The sequence below is a fragment of the Anabrus simplex genome, chromosome 2, assembly GCF_040414725.1.
Source record: "Anabrus simplex isolate iqAnaSimp1 chromosome 2, ASM4041472v1, whole genome shotgun sequence".
NCBI classification, from domain to species: Eukaryota; Metazoa; Arthropoda; class Insecta; order Orthoptera; family Tettigoniidae; genus Anabrus; species Anabrus simplex.
The window spans coordinates 587,308,757-587,331,801 of NC_090266.1; the positions used below are offsets into that span (position 1 = coordinate 587,308,757).

Genomic DNA, 23,045 nt, shown 5'->3' on the forward strand with positions numbered 1-23,045 from the left:
TCGGAACCTAAATTAGAACTACCATCAGAATAAACACACACTGAATAACCATCGGAGTCACAGTATCAGAATCAGAGTGTGAATAATAAGAGATGATTGTGTAGCCACAACACTAGCCCTTACAAAGCCAGTACACCACATGTGAATAATGATGGACAGCTTCTCTACCTTCCAGAACTACCAACATCTTACAATCTATGATGTGGAGTTTCAAATTCAAATGTCCTATAGCTCTGACTACTAGGACGCCTAACATCCAGTGCTTGAGGCACTATTTATTTGTCACATTGATGAATATACTCCTATAACCTCACTCTTGGGACATTTTCCATAGTTGCTATGGGAGATGACTCATTCTCTATGAAAAACCCAGCCTGGTCAACGGCTGTTTTAAATATACCTTGAAACTTCCAAAGTCTCAATATCTGGAGGTTTAACATATTACATCTACTGAGCCATTGAATGAACTGCACAAAAGTATGTAATATCACCAAATTTACACACATTATCTTTCAGTAGAGTTTTAAATTGTCTATGACTCTTAATGAAATTAACTATTGTCACTAATATGGTCATGACATTTGCCGTTGTGATGTTTTTGTGCACAAGTTTCGTTGATGAATCAAGCAGTGCTTAGGTATGAAGCTCACTTTGTGTTGCACTAGTTTGTTTCTTAGATGATCTACAAGCCCTGCTCTGCATCCAACCATGCAGGGTGCTCCTCCATCAGTGGCAACTGCAACAAGCTTTTCCCATGGTAGACAAAACCAGATAAATACATTTTTCACGAATGTCATGCGCTATATCATCACCTGGTGTCTTCAAGAGGACATAAATCAAGGAGTTCTTCCCACTACTAAATATTTATCAATGCCTCTAATAAATATTGCCAGTTGGGCTCTGTCTAATAAGTCATTACTCTCATCTAACATAATAGAAAACATTATGAACTTCAAAATGATATCCGTTAATTGTTCCACAATATCACCTGACAAACTTTTGATACGGCAAGTGATATTGCTCCATGACAGACTCAAACTTCTGAAAGAACATGATAATTGTGGCCATAATTTGTCTGCTCCATCTTCCAAACTCTGCTTAACAAATTTGCATTCACACAATGATTGGAAGAATGGGCGATCAACAAAACTATTCTGTAACTAGCATGAACAGCTGCATCATAAGAGTTGGCATCACATTCCTGTGTAAGTATAAATGGATTTGTAATTTCAAAGGACAGTTTCGTTTATTAGGTACCGTAATTAATTATATGGTATGGAGTTACAACAATGTAATGTGTACCTCTACTTTAGTTCCTTCCTCACGTAGATTATTTAGAAGACTAAGTCACATTTCATCATCTACTGTACACCATATTGGTTGAAGTGTTTATCACAGAGATAGGATAGGAGTGGTAGGAGGGGGAGTATTTATTCTGGTGAAAGAATAATTTGTAAGCTACGAAAAACTTAAAGATGACAAACATGAAATTCTAAGTGTAAGGCTCATCTGTATAGATCTAGAAAGGGTCTCACAGACACTGATTCAGAATTACTTAATAAGATAATTGGCTATGTGGGAAACGATGCGGAAAGGAACGTGATTATAGCAGGTGATCTCAATTTATCAAATGTCAATTGGCAAGGTAATGGAAACGACAGGAAGCATCAAATGGCAAATAGGCTAATCTGGGAATGACAGCTGAATCAGAAAGTGGTGGAACCAACTAGAGGGAAGAATATTCTGGATGTTGTGCTGGTAAAACCAGATGAGCTCTGTAGAGAATCTGAAGTAATAAACTGTATTAGTGATCTCGAAGCTGTTTTTGTCATTTTTAAAAATAAATGTGATAGGAAGAAAGGTCGTAAAAATAGCACTATTAGGCAGAGTACCATATGGCTGATAAGAGAGACATTATGAAGTTTAAAAAAAGTAATTATGTTCAGTGGAAACGGTAAACAAAAGTGTAAACAGACTGTGATATGGGTTTAAAGCAATTGTTGAAGAATGTGAAAACAGATATGTACCTTTGAAGGTGGTAAGGAATGGTAAAGACCCTCTTATATTATAACAGAGAGGTAAAGAGACTAAGAAGGAGGTGCAGGTTTTAAAGAAATAAAGTTAGAAATGGTTGTGGAAGTAAGGAGAATTTAAAGGAACTTACTAGGAAATTGAATCTAGCGAAGAAGTCCATTATGGATAACATGATGGCAAGCATAATTGGCAGTCATACAAATTTTAGTGAAAGATGGAAGGGTATATATAGGTACCTAAAGGCAGAAACAGGTTCCAAGAAGGACATTCCAGGAATCATTAATGAACGAGAGGAGTGTGTATGCTAGGATCTACAGAAAGAAGAAGTATTCATTTAGCAGTATGTAAAGATTGTTGGTTACAAGAAAAATGTCCAGATAGAAGAGGTGACTAATACTAATGAAGTATTGAAATTTATCTATCACAACAGACACTTACAATAAGATACAAAAGTTGAAAACTAGAAAAGCAACTGGAATTGGTAAGATTTCTGGGGATATACTAAAGACATTGGCTTGGGATATAGTACCATATCTGAAATACTTATATGATTACTGGTTGCATGAAGGAACTATACCAAATGAATGGAGAGTTTCTATAGTAACCCCTGTGTATAAAGGAAAGAGTGATAAACATAAAACTAACAATTACAGGCCAGTCAGTTTGACATGTATTACATGTAAGCTTTGGGAATGTATTATTTCTGATTATATTGGACATGCTTATGGAATCAATAAGTGGTTCGATAGAAGGCAGTTCGGATTTAGGAAAGGTTACTCCACTGAAGCTCAACTTATAGGATTCCAGCAAGATATAGCAGATATCCTAGATTTGGGAGGACAAATGGACTGTGTCATGATTGACGTATCCAAGGCATTTGACAGGGTAGATCATGTGAGAGTACTGGCAAAGATGAGTGCAGATGGACTAGACAAAAGAGTGACTGAATGGGTGGCTATATTTCTAGATAATAGAACTCGAAGAATTACAGTAGGTGAAGCATTATCTGATCCTGCAACCATTAAGAGGGGAATTCCTCAAGGCAGTATTGTTGGACCTTTGTTTTCTTATCTGTATGAATGATAGGAGTAAAGAACTTGAATCAGAGACAAGGCTTTTTGCAGATGATGATTTTATTCTGTGGCTTGAAAAGAGATGCAGTGATTATTAAAAAAAATAGCATTTTTAAGATTAGTTATATGAACAGAAAGATAACAAAAAGGACAATGTCAAGGAGGAGATAAACTGGAACAGGTGGATCATTTTGAGTATTGTGTATATTTTTCCAGGATGGTAGTATGCTATGCAGAATTGAAGCTAGGTGTAACAAAGCTAATGCAGTGAGCTTGCATTGTTCATCTACAGTATTTTGTAAGAAAGAAGTCAGCTCTGAGATGAAACTATTTTAAAATTGTTCTGTTTTCAGACCACTTTTACTGTAAGCTGGGTGGACTAAGGATATCTTATTCATAAGTCAGAAGTAATGGATGTGAATGTAATTATAACAATTGCAGGTACTAATGGGTAGGAGCAATGGCAGGAGGTTCTCAAAATGATGAGGTAAAGACTTAAGTTATGAATTAACACCATGGATGAAGCTGTAGGTATAAACCAGCTTCCTTGGTGGGGTTTGATGAGGCAAACGGAGGAGAATCGATTACCTAGGAGAGCAATGGACACTCTCTCTCTCAACAAACAGAACTGAAAATTAAAAACCTGCTGTGAATATTGCACGATACTGAATGTCACCAGATACCTGCCACTGCAACTACAATGGATGCAGCTTGAGCCCTCACCTTGTGGAGGTCACTTGCCCTTCTGCAACAGCATTTTGGAGATTACTTAATTTCCCATACCCTTGCAACTCCCCGAATCTCATGCCCCCAGATGCTTGCGTATTGGGCATGCTGAAGGAATCTGTTTTCCAGTCAGATGACCTCCCCTAAGAATGTTCCCAAATTATGAGAGAAGATAGTTATTTTTTGTCGTTTCATGAGCTGGCGGCATCTGGGTTCCTGTTTCTGCCTTAGCATTGTAGAATACTTACTGCTGGTAACTCTTGCCTCAGGGTGTGGACTGTCCATTGGATTCGTTTTCTCGGGTATAAGGGAATCTACTCTACAGGCTCAGTTACTTGAAATAATGTTGACCAAAGTGATCAAAAAAATTAATTTATTAACAAAATGAAATGAAATTAAAAGTGACTGAAATAAATAATAATCAGCGAAATAGCAAAATGCTCAACTCACACTGTCGCCTACAAAAAAAAAAAAAAAATCTCGTAACTCCTCTTAAACCACACAGTAAAAGTTAAATTGTACTAGTTAATGTAATTAACAAATCAAAACATGGGCACCCACAGGTTCTTTTCGGTGGGGGGGGGGGGCACATGAACAATTTTCTTCAATATAAAAACCAATATAACGTCAGCAACATTAAATTGTTTACAGAAATTTTCAGTTATAACAGATGCTAGATGACTGTCAGTAAGTTCAGTTTATGAAATAATCTCTGGTATGATATTAAACAATCGAACATCAACCTTGCGGGTGCCCATGAATCAAAAATATAAATTAAATTGATAGATTAACGTTACATCAACTACAAGGTAACGTGTCTGATAGAATTTATTTAAATAATTTTTACTTTGAGCATCATACTGTTTATTCAACTGATCATGAAAGATTTACATGAAAATAAAGTGCTAAAATAAGAAATTTTCAGGAATAGAGCTGCTCTAAATTAGACATCTATTACCTTACAACACACACAATTGTGGAGTCAGTGCTCCCGTTACTATAAAAATAATGTGACATTATTTCATTTGGCCTCTGTTGCCTCTCATGGTTCATTGTCTCCATCAAACTTCATGTACATAAATATATAAGTTCTTAGCCATGATTTACGCCTATAAACTTTTATACACCATCGTAAAGATACACAAAATTATCGAGATCATTTACCTTGTTTATATGAATTTCGATTGACTGGGCTGACTTGCTCTACACATTAGAAATTAAATTACTTGACCGAACCTAACATAATGGAATTTCTATGAAACTCTTTTCCTCTTTGTCAGTACTTTACAATTTATTATAATTATCTACCGTACATATTTCGAGAGCTATTACTCTCTTCTTCAGCAGTGTGAAAACATCAAACAAAATCCTTGGACTTGATACACTTGTAGTCATCAATAAAACAAATTATACATAAATCTCCTCTGCGAACCATGTGACCTTGCCGCGGTGGGGAGGCTTGCGTGTCCCAATGATGCAGATAGCCGAGCCGCAGGTGCAACCATATCGGATGGGTATCTGTTGAGAGACCAGACTAACGAATGGTTCATCGAAAGGGCGGTAGCAGCCTTTCGGTAGTTGCAAGGGCGGCAGTCTGGATGATTGACTGATACGGCCTTGTAATAATACTCAACATGGCTTAGCTGTGTTGATACTGCTACACGGCTGAAAGCAACGGGAAACTACAGCCGTAACTAACTCCCGAGGACATGCAGCTCTCTCTGTATGAATGATGTACTGATGATGGCTTCCTCCCGGGTAAAATATTCCGGAGGTAAACTAGTCCCCCATTTGGATCTCCGGGTGGGGACTACACGAGAGGGGGCGATCATCAGGAAGATGGATATTGACATTCTGCGAGTCGGAGCGTGGAATGTTAGAAGTTTGAATCGTTGTGGTAGGTTAGAGAATCTGAAAAGGGAGATGGATAGGCTAAAGTTAGATGTAGTTGGCATAAGTGAAGTACGTTGGCAGGAAGAACAAGATTTTTGGTCAGGCGACTACCGAATTATCAACACAAAATCAAACAGAGGAAATGCAGGAGTTGGTTTAATAATGAATAAGAAAATAGGGCAGCGGGTAAGCTACTACGACCAGTATAGTGAAAGAATTATTGTCGTCAAGATAGACACCAAACCAATGCCCACCACAGTAGTGCAGGTCTATATGCCTACTAGTTCAGCGGATGATGAAGAAATCGAAAGAATATATGAGGAGATAGAAGATTTAATACAATATGTAAAAGGTGACGAGAATCTAATTGTGATGGGAGACTGGAACGCAGTGGTAGGCCAAGGAAGAGAAGGTAGCACAGTAGGAGAATTTGGATTGGGACAAAGGAACGAAAGAGGAAGTCGGCTGGTTGAATTCTGCACTGACCATAATTTAGTCCTTGCCAATACTTGGTTCAAACACCACAAACGACGGCTGTATACATGGACGAGACCTGGAGACACTGGAAGGTATCAAATAGACTTCATTATGATTAGGCAGAGATTCAGAAACCAGGTGTTGGATTGCAAAACTTTCCCAGGAGCAGACGTGGACTCTGACCACAACTTGTTGGTCATGAAATGCCATCTGAAGTTGAAGAAATTGAAGAAAGGAAAGAATGCAAAAAGATGGGATCTAGACAAGTTGAAAGAAAAGAATGTGAGGGATTGTTTCAAGGAACATGTTGCACAAGGACTAAATGAAAAGGCTGAAGGAAACACTATAGAGGAAGAGTGGAGAGTCATGAAAAATGAAGTCAGTAGGGCTGCTGAAGAAATGTTAGGAAGGAAGAAAAGATCAACTAAGAATCAGTGGATAACTCAGGAGATACTAGACCTGATTGATGAACGACGAAAATACAAGAATGCTAGAAATGAAGAGGGCAGAAAAGAATACAGGCAATTAAAGAATGAAGTGGATAGAAAGTGCAAGGCAGCTAAGGAAGAATGGCTGAAGGAGAAATGCAAGGATGTCGAAGGCTGTATGGTCCTGGGAAAGGTAGATGCTGCATACAGGAAAATCAAGGAAACCTTTGGAGAAAGGAAATCTAGGTGTATGAATATTAAGAGCTCAGATGGAAAACCACTTCTAGGGAAAGAAGACAAAGCAGAAAGATGGCAGGAGCATATCCAACAGTTGTATGAAGGTAAAGATGTAGATAATTTGGTTCTGGAACATGAAGAGGCTGTTGATGTTGATGAAAAGGGAGACCCAATTTTGAGGTCAGAGTTTGACAGAGCTGTGAGTAACCTCAATAGGAACAAGGCACCTGGAATTGATGACATTCCCTCTGAATTACTGACTGCCTTAGGAGAAACCAGCATGGCAAGGTTATTTCATTTAGTCTGCAAGATGTATGAGACAGGAGAAGTCCCATCCGATTTTCAGCAGAATGTGGTTATACCTATTCCCAAGAAAGCCGGTGCTGACAGGTGTGAAAACTACCGCACCATTAGTTTAGTATCTCATGCCTGCAAAATTTTAACACGTATTATTTACAGAAGAATGGGAAAACAAGTTGAAGCTGAGTTGGGAGAAGATCAATTTGGCTTCAGAAGAAATGTAGGAACACGTGAAGCTATCCTGACTTTACGTCTGATCTTAGAGGATCGAATCAAGAAGGACAAGCCCACGTACATGGCATTCGTAGATCTAGAAAAGGCATTCAATAATGTTGATTGGACCAAGCTATTTATGATTTTGAAGATGATAGGGATCAGATACCGAGAACGAAGAATTATCTACAATCTGTATAAAAATCAGTCTGCAGTGATAAGAATCGAGGGCTTTGAAAAAGAAGCAGCAATCCAGAAAGGAGTGAGGCAAGGCTGCAGTTTGCCCCTCTCCTTTTCAATGTTTACATAGAACAGGCAGTAAAGGAAATCAAAGAGAAATTTGGAAAGGGAATCACAGTCCAAGGAGAGGAAATCAAAACCTTGAGATTTGCCGATGATATTGTTATTTTATCTGAGACTGCAGAAGATCTCGAGAAGTTGCTGAATGGTATGGATGAAGTCTTGGGTAAGGAGTACAAGATGAAAATAAATAAGTCCAAAACAAAAGTAAGTGAGTGCAGTCGAACGAAGGCAGGTGATGCAGGAAATATTAGATTAGGAAATGAAGTCTTAAAGGAAGTAGATGAATATTGTTACTTGGGTAGTAAAATAACTAACGATGGCAGAAGTAAGGAGGACATAAAATGCAGACTAGCACAAGCAAGGAAGAGCTTTCTTAAGAAAAGAAATTTGCTCACTTCAAACATTGATATCGGAATTAGAAAGATGTTTTTGAAGACTTTCGTGTGGAGCATGGCATTGTATGGAAGTGAAACATGGACGATAACTGGCTCAGAAAGAAAGAGAATAGAAGCTTTTGAAATGTGGTGTTACAGAAGAATGCTGAAGGTGAGATGGATAGATCGAATCACGAATGAAGAGATACTGAATCGAATTGGTGAGAGGAGATCGATTTGGTTAAATTTGACGAAAAGAAGAGATAGAATGATAGGACACATCTTAAGACACTCAGGACTTGTTCAGTTGGTTTTTGAAGGAAGTGTAGGGGGTAAGAACGGTAGGGGTAGACCAAGATATGAATATGACAAGCAGATTAGAGCAGATGTAGGATGCAATAGTTACGTAGAAATGAAAAGGTTAGCACAGGATAGGGTGGCATGGAGAGCTGCATTGAACCAGTTTATGGACTGATGACTCAAACAACAACAACAACAACAACAACAACAACATAAATCTTGAAATCATTAAAATATTTCTTTTGTGTCTAAACTGTTCACTTTCACTTACTATGTCATTTAGTAAAAATTTTAAAATTAGAATAATTTTCAAATCATAAAATGAATAAAACCTATTAAATCATTCACTATATACTAAAATTTAAAATCTGCTCTGGTCTTGAAACTTCTTCTTTCTTTAAGTCCTTATTTACATCTAAAAAAAAAAATGAAAATATTTCTTCGTGTATAAACTTCTTCACTTACACTTACTCTGTGTAATGTTGTTTTAATTTTGCAAATTTGGTACCAGCTGCCAATCTGATTGCTGATTGACAGCAAGCCAGAGGATCAAGGACATGTTTGTTTGGTTCAGACAAGTGTAATGTTTTAATTTTGACAAATTTCGTACCAGCTGAAACTGAAGAACTTGACGATTAAAAATGGCTCGCATGGTCAGATGGGATTAAGAGGAGGAATTCCGATTTATATGAAAGGTCTTAGAACCATAGCAGTGCGAATAAGGACTTAAGGAAAGGAGAAGTTTCAAGAACAGAGCAGAAAGCATTTTAAATTTTAGCATATAGTGACTAACTTAGTAGGTTTTATTCATTTTATGATTTGAAAATTTATGAACAGTTTCAACACTAAGAAATTTTTATTTTTTTATTTTTTGGATGTAAATAAGGACTTAAGAAAAGAAGTAGTTTCAAGAATAGAGCAGATTTTAAATTTTAGTATATAGTGAATGACTTAATAGTCTTATTTATTTTATGATTTGAAAATTATTCTATTTTAAATTTTTTTTCTAAATGACATGGTAAGTGTAAGTGAACAGTTCAGACACAAAAGAAATATTTTAACGATTTCAAGATTTATGTATGATTTGTTTTGTTGATGACTGTATTGTACAAATGTATCAAGTCCAAGTGCCTATGAATATCTGTGATGCCCTGGTTTTCTGCCAAAAGAAATTCAGTTACTGCTCTCTGTTTGGTATGCACCTCCATTACAGACGTCATTTTGTAGGCTTTACAATGGCGAATCTTCATTGACGGTTTCCACTAGATTACTACAATTTACTATGCATCTGTCTTCTACCTAACACAGCTTCTCATATTTTTATATGCGGCCCTTCCGACCCCTCTATAATAAGGCAAAACACCAGCCAACATTATGAAACAATAATGAAGAAAGGGGCCGCTAGATTGAGAAGATATTGAGAATGCTGCTATTTCTAAAGCCTTAAATTTCATGGTGTTTTTTCTCCTTGTCACAGGCTTTTCGCCTGCAGGTTAATTCAGGCTTGGTTTCTCTCAAAAATGTTTGCTCCTGCTCTCCTCCTGACCAATTTGATGTGATGGGTTTCCACTAGATTTGACAGCAATTTCAAACTGTTTTGTCATTTTTAAACCAATAATTTGTAAACTATGAGGTCCATAACCTCACCATGCGCTACTATTATCTGTTTCCATCTGCATCATTTGTTTTCTCATTCCCTTGTTTCTTAGGTTAACGCAGTTTTTAGTATCAATTATTATTTCAAATTAACACCTGTTTCACTGAATTTTGTCGCAGTAAGTTTTTTGCTCTGCATATTGTTGTAAATATTGTATATTTGAGCTAATTTTGCTTTCCATCTAAGCTCTCTTTTGTTTTTTGTTCACTCTTTCATTATGTTTTTTAGCATTTTTTCAACTTATATTATGTAAATTATTCCAACCCCCCTAATTTTTTTTTTTTTCACTGAAGATGGCTCAAGCGAGCCGAAACATGTCTGAATTTGTTTGCTCCGTCTAATGACGGAATATATGATGTATTGAATAGGAGGATACCCTCATTTTTCGCCATTGTAAAGTGAAAACCGTCAATACAGAATGATTCTAATATCTTGTAATTTTGTAGGCTAGTTATAGCGCTGCCACCTATTGGAAATTAATGGAGCGGGAATATTCAGAGATGTCCCAAATAAAATTCCAATTTCTTAAAATCGAAAATGGCCGAGAAATAAAATGTGTTGCATTAAAAATATTCAATGCCCCTCGTCAATTTTTATCTCAGTCGGACATTTGAAGTATATTCTGAAACTCAAAATGATTTAATGCTTGGCCGTTACATTAACTCAAAATTTGATATCAAGAAAATTATTTCTGATAATCTTAACTGCTCTTCCGAACCAGAAGTGGCTAACGTTTATTATTACTTCATTACCGGATGACAACTCGGGCATAAAAATATATTTATGAAATAAATAAAAAACATCATTTCATTTTTCACTTACATGATGTTGGGAGGTCCCATTATGGTTTGCCAATACCTGCCAGGTCTCTGTAGACTTTCTGCAAATGCCTATGAATGTCTGTGTTGCTCTGGTTTTCCGCCAAAAGAAACTCAATAACTGCTCTCTGTTCACCTAGTCCATGATAGTGACTTCTGGCGTGTATCCAAATTGTGACATCTTGAGGTAAACTTATGACACATGTATCATTATCGATGCACAAATACTGTTGTCTTCTCTTGGTTACACCACTTCATTTCTTTCTTAACTTCTTAATTATTAACACAAAACACTTCCTATTTGGCGATCGTCTGTCTCACGGCACTGGTAATAAGAAAATCCTCCGAAATACACGTTCTCGGTCGCATCAGCTGGTCCATTATTTATGTGCATCAAAGGAATGTGGTCCCTCAGGCATTATGTCATGGCTACTGACGTCTGACAAAGCTACCCTCAGTGTTTGTCAATAAACGAAGGTTGTTTTCCCTGTGCCTCTAACTGGATGTGCTGGCTAATGAGCTGCACTTGTAAGCTATTAATTCACAAGCTGGGTCTACCAGTCTCTGTGGCTACTTTACACTCAGACAACTTGCTATTTATAATTAAAATCTATAAATTTAATTTTTGTTCCATATTGGTGGGACCCTGTATTTCTTACAATTGCTATTTATAATGCAGTTCCTCCTCTTCTCTGCCAATACTAACAAGGTTTTTACCATCATGGGAAATAAAGAAAGTCTATTCCTTAACAATAACAATATGAAATTTACATCCCATAATAACAATAACTGTCGAAGCGATCTTCCTACAGTTCCCCTGGCTCTTAGAATTGCACATAAATTCCAATAACATTGTTCATGCAGTTTATGTGTGCAATAAGTTCATAACAGAATATAATTAGGTTGCACATTTTCTACCATTTGCAACTTTGACTGTAGCAATAGAATGTTTATAAATGTTCAACTTACAACTCATACATTGGCTTGGCATTTCACACCGGTCCTATCACGGCACAGTGACAAAGATGAGCGGACATTGTCACTTGGCTAGTCTTAGCATGAACGATGCACTGTTAGAATGGTGGCACAATAATACATTGATGGCAGTTAGGTTCATGGGTTGTCTTTTAAAACCTCACTGGACTATTTTCATATGCAATGTAGGCGTGACTTGACAGAGTCCTTTTTAGCATATACAGGGCTTAATCACTTCACTCAGAGGTGTTCCGGGTTCGAAATATTCCTGTGGCCTTGTTTATTTGCTTTAATAATTTCATGTATGACCGTACAGTTTCAAATTATTTAAAAGGCATAGGTAGTATTAAGTAAGTCTTTGAATGTACAGTTCTTGTCAGTTGACACCAAATGACACCATGACACACACATTAAAATTAAATGATTCAAAATATATTTAATTATGCAGATTGTCTCAAAATTACACCATATTTCGTTGATGTCTGAAGCACTTCAATTCACGTGTAATTGTAGTCACTATTCCAAAATAAACTGAATAATTTTGCTGTCCGTGTTTGGCGCTTTTAAAATGGAGCGTTCTGATTGGCTCAGGTGTCGCATTTTGGGCAAAACCATTCCAATTTTAGGTTGGTGAAAATCTTTCTGTCCTTTATTTTTCATACTCTTTCTCTGTCAACTAAAATGCATCATTAGCTTGTGTAGAGTTCACATTCTCATTGATGCTACTTGGTGAAAGTTTTCTCTGGCAGCTACACCCACTTCTTAGGATCAGTTTTATTACTTTAGGGTCATAACAAACTGTAATTTTAAGCAAATTAGCAAGCTTAAACTTCCACTCAGGTGGTCTGTTCTTCTCTGAGTGGAAATACACACTCAGAATATACACACAAAATACAATGTACTGCCTGTATTCACGTACTATATTAATGCAATTAATCATTCCGCCATATCACATTCGGGATATGGGTACAGTATGTTTGTCATAAGACTATTTGTGATATTACTTTACTTATTTTACACAGCTCAATCACATTACTGTATTGTGACCTCCTGCTAGTATCCAGAGAAACTGCCCTTTGCAGTGGCATGGACAGCAACTAGAAATGCTGGCAGCAACTTAGTGAGTTGCTGATAGTCTCCATGGGTACCTGCAGCCATGCTGTCTGCAGTGCGTGGTGGAGCAGACAGTGAACATGGCGATCGGGTTGGTCACACAGACGTGTAATTAGATTGAGACTGGGGCTGTTTGGGACCAGGGAAGGACTTCAGAATTTTGATCATGCTCTTCCACCCATGTATGGACACTTCTAGTCATATGGCAAGGCGCATTATCGTGCTAAAAGGTCCCATCCTCCCGAGAAAAGACAGTCTCCTTGTACGGGAGGATGTGCTTGCTGAGGATGGAATCATAAACAAATCGATCAAGAGTGTCTTCCACACGGATGATGGGACTTAGAGAATCCCAGAAGAACATTTTCCAGACCATAACACTGTGCCCACAACCTTGTGTTCATCCAGAATTCGCTGCAGGGTGTTGGTTCTCCAACGTTTCTCACTGGACATGCTAGTGTGCATCCATTCTTTGTAGCTGAAGATGTGACTCGTTAGAGAAGACTACCCATCGACATGCTGTCGAGCAAATTCTAATCATTTTTGTCGAAGCACCTGTGTTAGCATGGGTATAGTTACCATCCATCTACTCCGGATCCCCATCCGCAGAAGAGTTCTGCTGAACATTTGCAGACCGAGTTCGATTGCTGCAGTCGCTTAAGTGAGACCAGTATCCAGTATTCAGGAGATAGTGGGTTTGAACCCCACTGTCGGCAGCCCCGAAGATGGTTTTCCATGGTGTTCCATTTTCATACCAGGCAAATGGTGGGGCTGTACCTTAATTAAGGCCACGGCCGCTTCCTTCCCATTCCTAGCCCTTCCCTGTCCCGTCGTCACTATAAGACCTATCTCTGTTGGTGCAATCTAAAGCAACTTGTCAAAAACTTGCAAAAGAACTTCTGCAGTGGAAATGTGTGGATGTCCCTGGTTCATTTGGACTCTGAGCTGTACCACTGTAGCTTGTCGGTTAGTCTTCATGTGCAGTCGTTGTCGATGTTCACCCCAGACATCAGTGGGTTGTGATGGAGCTCTCCAAAGTTTCCATGATAGTTATACCCAATGGTGCCATTGTTCCTCTCACAATATACCATTACCACAGATGCCGCTGTTTCCAAAATGTGGCCCCCCTTTTGCCCAAAAGCGGATGATCATCCCTTTTTGCAACTCAGTTGAATTGCTTCCCTTACCTGTGAAATTTTTACAGCCATCCTGTTGGTCACATTATATACTCACCTTACCATCCCGCATCATGGGGTATACATCATGGGCTACGCGTTGCAGATGGCACTTCGAGCAGGTGGTCATGTGATCTGACTGTGTATGTCTCTTTTCATAAAATTGGTTGTTTAACTTTTGGGCTCATGTAGTGCCATCCTGCTCTGTTGGATAATATTGCTGACTGAATTTGTTGAGTTTGATTCCTGAATTACAGCATTTTCCACAGTTTGAGGTTCTGAAGTATTTTTCTCAGTTTTCAGGTAATAATTGAGGGGTAATCTGAAAGAAAAAAATAATTAGTTCTGGTTTCAGTAAAGGAGGGAAAGTCATATTGGAGGTTGTTTTGATCCACTGGTTATTGTTGTCCATACAGAATTCATTCCTGAGCACAAACCTTTAAACAAGGAACTGCCTCTAGATACCTTAAGTTGTTTGCAGTAGCCCATCCTTCATGAACAGTCTGAGATATGGCAAAATGGAGATTGGTACCTGTACATTGGTTACTACTGCTCTGAGTTTCTCACTAAATATGGAATGTCTCTACTTTGTACCTCGTGACATTTATCTTTTACCAAGGATGAAAAATGGTCTGAAGGGACATCATTTTGCAGCCGTAATTGAGTCAAAATAGTGCAGGAAGTTTGTAGAAGTTTTTCCAAAGGTGACAAAAGTGTATATTAGCTCTGGGTGATTACCTTGAACTTGGTTTTGCATCGGTGTTTTGAAGTATTCACATTAGGGAATCATACACCAAGTACTTGAACTTTTGGGTCACACTTTGCATATACACACTCAAGTTGAATAGAAAGCAATGACACAACCACCATAATTTGTACCTGGCTTTAGTAACAGAGGAAACACCAGTTCAATGTACTCTCCCCCCCTCCTCTGTCACACTTATGGAGAGCGTTGACAAAAGATCTGTCCTGTGCATTGCAAATTCTGTTATTTGCACTTTTATTACTTTATTGCTACCCTTACTTAGAATGACTTCAAAATTGTTTTTTCCAGCATTTATTATAAGGTTCGTGTCCAGTGGGACATTTTTTTTAATAAGGTGTAACACTCACGTAAGGAAATGTTTCTGTTGGTTGGCAGTATTTTAAGATCCTAGGGAAGGAGAGCTATGCCCTCTTTCCTGACCTTGACTTGCTCACCAATTCTGTTTCTGTTATGGTAGTGTGTTGAATGGTAATGTCAGAGGTCTACCTCCTAAAGTGAATTGTTTTATTTGGTCAGGGTTTTGCAGTCTTATCATGCATATATTGATTTTTGTTTCTCAATACTCTGTATTTGGAATAATGACTGCATAGTTGTAAACATTTTTACACATTATTTTGTGTTTGCCTGTGTAATAGGACTAAACATTTTTAATTTAATTTTTCACTTTAAAGAATGTGTCTCCTCTTCTCTAACCCATTCATTTCTTAACATTCTGTGCAGACTAAACTACTGCTCCAACTTGTAGAAGTTACTGATTCCGTAAAGCATGTCTGTGCATAATGTTTTACAGAGTGATTGGAAATTTAGTATAGTCCTTCAAAATTAAAATATTTGGAAGTGTTGGAACTGGAAATGCATGGCTTCCTCATCCCCTCCTTTACACCCTTATCCCTAGTGTATGAAAACCATACAGCAATACAGAATTTGAGTTTGGCCTGCAGCCAAATGAAGTTCATAAAGGATGGCAATCACAGATAACCTCATTTAATAAATGTCCATTATCAGTTTTATGATATAATTTTTTTTATCTGCTTTATGTTTACAAAACATTATCATCATAATTTGAGTCCATAAGATTTGAATTTTTCTGATAGGTGTAGTATTATAAAAGACTTTGAAATGAATGGAATTACTGTATGATATATCTGTTACAATTCCAGTACCCTGTGCCTTGAGCTATACAGCCTTTATATCTGAATTTATTACTGAAGAATATAATTTTACATAGAAAATTCTCACTCATTTATTAATTAAGGCATTGGGGATTTTGTTAAAAATATGGTGAAACATTGGGAAGATGGTTTTTGTGTCCTTGTGTCCAGTCTGAATTTCTTCTGTATATAGAAGGTTATCTGTGAAGACCTAGTAATCTCACATGTAAAGGTAAAGCTTGCATCTTGTGTTTGTGGCTTGATTGCAGCGAGCGTGCGTGTGACCGTGCATGTTCCTGGGGGGCGAGGGAGAGGGGGAAGCGGAGGCGAACCGCGACACTCCACAACTGGCATCTATTAGTCAGTCTTTATGAGTGTATGTACTAGTATTTATTTACTAACATAGTATCAGGCAATGTTTATCTGACAATTGCCTAAATGATTGTGATAGAAATAACTAATTGACTAGCATAATTTATAAATACACTTAAATGACAGTGTAAAAAATATTTTTTTGTAATAATTATAAAAATAAAGTGCCTTTTTCTATGTGTTTTGTTACTTATTACTTCTATCATGATCAGATCTTCTTGCTCCTTTTCATTCTGTTCATTTACTTGTGTGAAGTTGTGGTAGTTCTTTTAACTCTTTCTGCTTTCTTGCCTCTGTTGAAAATATAGCAGATATGTATCATCTATCAGTATTTCAAAGCATGCATTTCATGTCTGTGTGAAAACAACATACAAAGGCTGCACAAATTAAAATATTTAATTTCCGTGTATTACATATGTACAGCTTTCAAAGACACATTAAATATTTTACTGTAAAACGTGGTTGTAAATAATACAGTTGAACTAATTGTTGTCATATTTACTATGAAATACTTTACTTGGAAGGGTAGTGAAGGATATTACACTTTATTTATTATAAAATGTTTTATTTTCAATGTACTTGAAGATTTTGAAGGGCAATGGCAAATATTACGCTTCCTCTCTTCTATTCTTATTTCTTTTAGAAAAAGAGCCCATGACTAGCCGTAAATTATAAAGTCAATATTTAAGACAGGAAATGGCATGCAGATCATCTTCTTGGATGATATAATTTCTTTTTTGTCCTCAAAAAATTACTCTTAATAAATGTGTCCAATATAGAAGAATAAACTTTAAATTGATTGTAAATAAAAGGTTGCAAAGGACATTCCATTTGTGTCAACTTATACCTCAAATGTTCAATTTTTACTAGTGTGATTAAAATATATATTATAATACACCATGTATGGGCTAAAGATATACAAAAATAACAGCTTATAATGTGAAAACTATTCAGTATATATATGTAGGTAAATGCTCAATTGATAGACAATCTTTCCAAGCTTTGATTATCAACATTTGATGCAATTGTCAAGTCATAAGTCTCATGTGTGGAAATGGTATAAGATGAGCATATGCATAAATCTGTCTAGATTCATAGCTTATTCCTGTTACTCAAGATGTGGAGTCCACAGCCTAAGGTACAATGTGTGGTATTGTTAGTACACTAGAATTTAAATCATTTGCACTTTTTTAGCAACATGCAAGAAGGGAGTGGAAGTGTGGACCCTTTCACACTCAAAGCCTTTTCAGTGTGACAGAACTCTAACAAGAAACAGGAAGTGGATAGGAAGAGAGTATCCCATTGCCTGGTTTCATTTTCCCTCAATCCCCAGATTTGACCCCTTTAGACTTTATTGTATGGGGATTTATAAAGATCGTTGTGTACAGGAGAAAAGATCTGGCTGATTTGAGACAACGTATTATTGAAGCTTGTGAACAGGTGGCAAGAGCTTGAATGTCGTTTGATATTGTGCCCATATTGCAATGTACAAACATTCATAGAACTCTTTGAGCTGCTTTGTGCAATGTTTAAACTCTAGGCATGTATTTTTGTATACCTCTGGCTTGGACACCCTTCTTCTTGCATTTAAGTAGCATTCACAGTTACAGTCTCCTTGTTTCTATGAAATGAAATGTCGTATGGCTTTTAGTGCCGGAATATCCCAGAACGGGTTCGGCTCACCAGGTGCAGATCTTTCTATTTGACTCCCGTAGGCGACCTGCGTGTCATGATGAGGATGAAATGATGATGAAGACAACACATACACCCAGCCCCTGTGCCATTGGAATTAACCAATTAAAGTTAAAATCCCCGACTCGGCCGGGAATCGAACCCGGGACCGTCTGAACCGAAGGCCAGTATGCTGACCGTTCAGCCAACGAGTCAGACTTTCTATGATTGTTACCCATTAGACCCTTACATCAACCGTTGGAAGAAAAATTCCATGTCTTCTTTTCCTTTATTGATAACAGGATCCATCAAAAGGTGTATTCTTCAACATTCTTACTTAAATGCTCTATATTACTGGGATTCCTTACATTGAAAAAAAGAGAGATCACAAAGGAAAAAAAAAAAAAATTTAAAAAAATTTAGTGTCCGCTCATACAGAATGATGAACGTACTGCACAATGCTTTTGCGATAGTCTCCCAATCCTCTTTTCTTGAAAGTTTTGAGAAGTAGTGAAGCATTTATATGATGATGTTTCTGATGTGTTATCAGCTTGTAAGTTTGACAGCAATGCTGTCACATCGTGGATAATTCGGGATTGCCTCAGAGGAAGCCGGCGGCGTCTGTCAGAGTGATGCATGAAATGATCGACTGAATATATCGGCCTAGAATTTGACTTGCAGTCCCACATTCCGCCTGCATGCTGTTGTACATTGTATTTTTACAGAATTGTTTTTGCCTGCATAATACTTACAGAACATTTATGAAATTAATTATGGATCTTCTCCATATAGTTGAAGATTTATAGTTGTTTAAAACCTTCAGAATAAGTTTGGGTGTAAATTGTTTAATTTAAATAATGGTCTACATGATTTCTGTCAAAAAAAATGACTTCCTGAATTTTTTATCAATGAAACAATTAATTTCTTCATAATTTGGTTTTATTTTACAATACAAAATATAATTTCCAATTTGTTACATAAAGAATGTGGTCCCCACTTCAGCACATGTCCAACTATGTTCCAATTAGAGGCGCATGCTGAGAGAGGTTAATAACATGGTACCAAATTTTTTCTATGTATATTACATAAATATTGTTTCATAGTCAGTCTAACCTCCCCTCAGTTTTGATATTTTGTGCTCTGCGAGAATTTGTCATTCTCTAGTGAGACTGCTACAATTGTGAAAGTGTTTTTTGAAAGGAACGAGTTTAAAGAATTGGTGAATATTTACCTTATTTATGAAGAAGCCTATAGATCTACAAACATAGAGAGGTTGTATCACTCTTGTTTTCCTCCATGAATACTTTAAAAATAAATGAACAGTGCTCATATTTCACCTAAACTGAGGAAGTACCTGAAGTAATAGTTCCTTATATGAAGGTTGTGAATGTTATTGTGAGAGAGGAAATTATTTTGTAAAGCACGGGATACATAGTTCATGAAATTGGTGTTTGAGTATGGTCATACATCATACACTTTGACAGCAACTTGTGCATCCTTATCACTGCTAAACCATATAATATCTGAAAGAAACCAATTTTATCTGCAGATTGAACTACTGGAATTGGTTGTTTGAATATCGCAGAGACAACCTGGATTTCTTGTTTAAGGTGCTGATAACAGATTAAACATACTTCTTTCATTACAGAACTATATAATTTCAACAATGGTCAGTTATAGGCATGCGTAAGTCCACATATTATACACACCAGAGTATTTCTAGGAGAGGTTTTCTGTCAACTTGCAGTCTGTTAACATGGAGAATGTCTTATTTTGATCTGTTCAGTAACTGAGACAGTTGATATAAGAAAAGTTATCAGAATATCCTGGAAAACACCCTTCTTAATGATATACCCTATCAGACATGTCCAGAAATGTGGGTACATTCAAAATTGGGCTTCCGCTCTTTCTAGTTAGGACATTATATTAGCATTACTATTCTCCAAACTATTCTCCAAATTGAAAGCTATATTTCAATTTCATTTCTTTTTTTAAAATCTTTTAGAACCATCTTTAGTTAGTTTACAAAGTAAAAATTAACCAAACGCCACGGCCACTTCCCATTCCTAGGCCTTTCCTATCCCATCATTGCCATAAGACCTCTCTGTGTCGATGTGACATAAAAGAAATTAACAATGAGTTGTCGTTGCTACAGAAAATTTTGGAGACTGTGCAAAGGATAAGGACAAACAGTATCCGGGCAAATTTTAGGGGATTGTGATATAGCCTTGTAGAAACTTCCTGTTGAGGGATGGTAATCTACCCAATTTAGTGTATCAATCTCAACTGAATAAGAACTCATAACTGGAAAATAGCTTTAATTACTCAACGAAGATGTTTAAAAACCCTCGCCATGCCATTTTCTGAATAAAAGAATAAAACTTGCCCCAGAGGAAGAAAATAAATAATGGTTGATTCTTTCATCGAGTAAAAAACCAATTCCATACCTACTTACATAGGTCTATGCAGCCAAGTGGGAACAGGCATCTTGGTTTTCTGCACTACATTTTCCTCACCGTTTGTTGTAGAACCTGCTTTCAAATGGTGGTCCCATTGAACTTTTCTGGCTAATTCTCGTATTCTCTTTCACCACCCATGTCTTCCAAGGCACATAGCAATCACTTATCCCATGGGTCAGTCATTTTATCATGCTGCTGAAAAATTTGGCCCAAGTACTCCAGCTGGAATCTCTTCCTCAGCGCCTCTCTCCATTATTATAGTTACCAATACCTCCTGGAGATGCACAACCCAAGCCTTTTTATCTTGTGGTGGTTTGCAAATTGAAAAAAAAAAAAAACAAGGAAAAGATGAACAAAATATAGAAATAGGAGGACAACTACAGGTGATATGAACAGACAGACAACAGGATGTGGAAGGTACTGGACAACCATGCCGGGAACATGAACTGTTAGCCAGTGGCGAAGCATGATCTAAGTAAGAGGGTAGAGAGAGATTTTATTATTTAAACTATTTTAATCATATTATATATGGAAGTTTGTTTTAGATAAATACTGATCTATATTCAATATTATGTTCATGATTCTGAAACTAAGACAAACCCTATAACTACCTATAATCCTACGTGCACGCGTTTTAATTTTTAAATTTTTAAATATACACTAAATGGGCAGCGGGAGTTGTCAAATAACAAGATACTTTTAGAATTAAAAAATAGCAGTGTATTTCATGGTTATGTAAATTTAATAAGAAATAAATAGATTTTCGTACATGTCACCTTGAACAATATTCTTGTGAATGAGTTCAATCCTTCTGTCCTTCATTTCAGCAAATATATCTATTACTCTCGTTTTGAAGTCAGGCGTCTTGATGAAATGCCACAGCAGTTCCTTCCCTATAACTAGAGTTCCCAAGTTAGTCTCTGGTTGGTCATCAAATTCCTTAAATAGGTTTTAATTCATTTGAAGGCACTCGTAGCACATCACTAGAAACTAACATTAATGGAATAGACAGCATCAAGTTAAGCAATTTTGTTGTTTACGTAAATACACACTTGAATTCATTATTAAGAATGTAAGCCAATAGTCGTTTTGAGTTATAATACCGTAACTAATATTGGCGGGCAAGAAAATGCATGAACTTGAAGGGTTTTGATGCTGTCATTCATTTATTAGGTGTAAGTTTCCTATACTTCGTATTTGAACATTATTATTTTATTTTGAGACGTGTCATATAATAAAGTAAATTCATGACCTTTTAAAATAAAAACAGGAGTCAGACAAGGTGATGGCTTATCTCCACTCCTTTTCAACTGTATCTTGGAAAAAGCTGTGAGAATTTGGAACAAAAAACTGAAGCACCATAATATATTACCACTTATGCTGGGGAGAAAGAACAAAGGTGTTGCAATAAATTGCCTTGCATTTGCAGATGACTTTGCCATATTCTCTGAAAGCCTGACTAATATAGCAATACAAGTAAATCTTCTGAAAGAGACAGCCAACATGGCAGGCTTAAGAATTTCAGCAGAGAAAACAAAATTCATGACGACTATAAAGAATGCTCCAAAATTGCTAGGAACAGATGTTGGTCAATCGAAAGGGTTAAAGCAGTTCAGATATTTAGGGGAAACAATCCAAGAAAATGGTTTGGAAAAAAGTGTTATAGAGGCAAGGATACACAAAATGGAAAGAGCATGGAAAGAGGTATAACAAAAAATACATACAACAAAAAATGTTTATCTACAAATCTTAAAATAAATCACTACAACACAGTTGTGAAACCAGAATGCTTATATGCCAGTGAATGCTTAGTACTCAATTATAAACTTGAGATGTTGGAAGTACACAAGAACCTCGTTTATCCGGTCCTCATTAATCCCGATCTCCAGTTTATCCGGATCGAAAATAATAAAAATTTATTTTTATTTGTACAGTACTCTTTTTACGGCATCGACTCTTCTTGAATGTCTTTTTCGCCAAGGATTATTAAGGACAGGAATTGCAACTAATTCGGCCACGGTCTATCAAAGGTACCGTCCTGAAGTTCGCCTGGAATTGAGTATGGGAAGCCGTGGAAAACCATTCCCAGGATGGCCAAGATGGGATTCAAACCCACGCTGTTCTGAATGCAATGCACTATTAATTCACTGATGGTGAATTCGAAAATTAAACCAGTGCTTCATCAGAAGAAACAATGACTCGTGGAGAGGCAACAATGCAGTTGGACCAACTGATGGCCTATTTAGAATCCTTAACTGAAACCACACCGGCAGAACTGTTGTTAGTAAAACGACTTAGTGATTGTGCTGCGCGCAAACACTATACAAATGTAAAACAGGAAAACTCACATTATTTTACTGCATAAAACAGTCATAAATATATGAAAAGTGTTCTGATATTTTTTTGTACAACTGGAAAAAGGTATTACTGTACAACTTATGTTAATAGATTATCTAATATGTACTGTATTTGTTTTTTTGGCTTTTACCAGATTATCCAGATTTTTGATAATCCGGATCAGTTCCGGTCCTTC

At 36.9% G+C, this 23,045-nt stretch overlaps 1 protein-coding gene across 1 annotated transcript in view; it reads left to right on the top strand.

Annotated features, from left to right (window-relative positions):
* The window catches only part of Nuak (Nuak family kinase 1), a 585,653-nt gene extending 569,100 nt beyond the window's left edge, over nucleotides 1-16,553 (top strand). The window contains exon 18 of the mRNA XM_067140970.2: nucleotides 16,280-16,553. Within this exon, the coding sequence (XP_066997071.2) occupies nucleotides 16,280-16,371 (92 nt within the window). The 3' untranslated portion in view covers nucleotides 16,372-16,553. The remainder of the gene's footprint in view (nucleotides 1-16,279) is intronic.
* The last annotated feature ends 6,492 nt before the right edge of the window (nucleotides 16,554-23,045 follow it).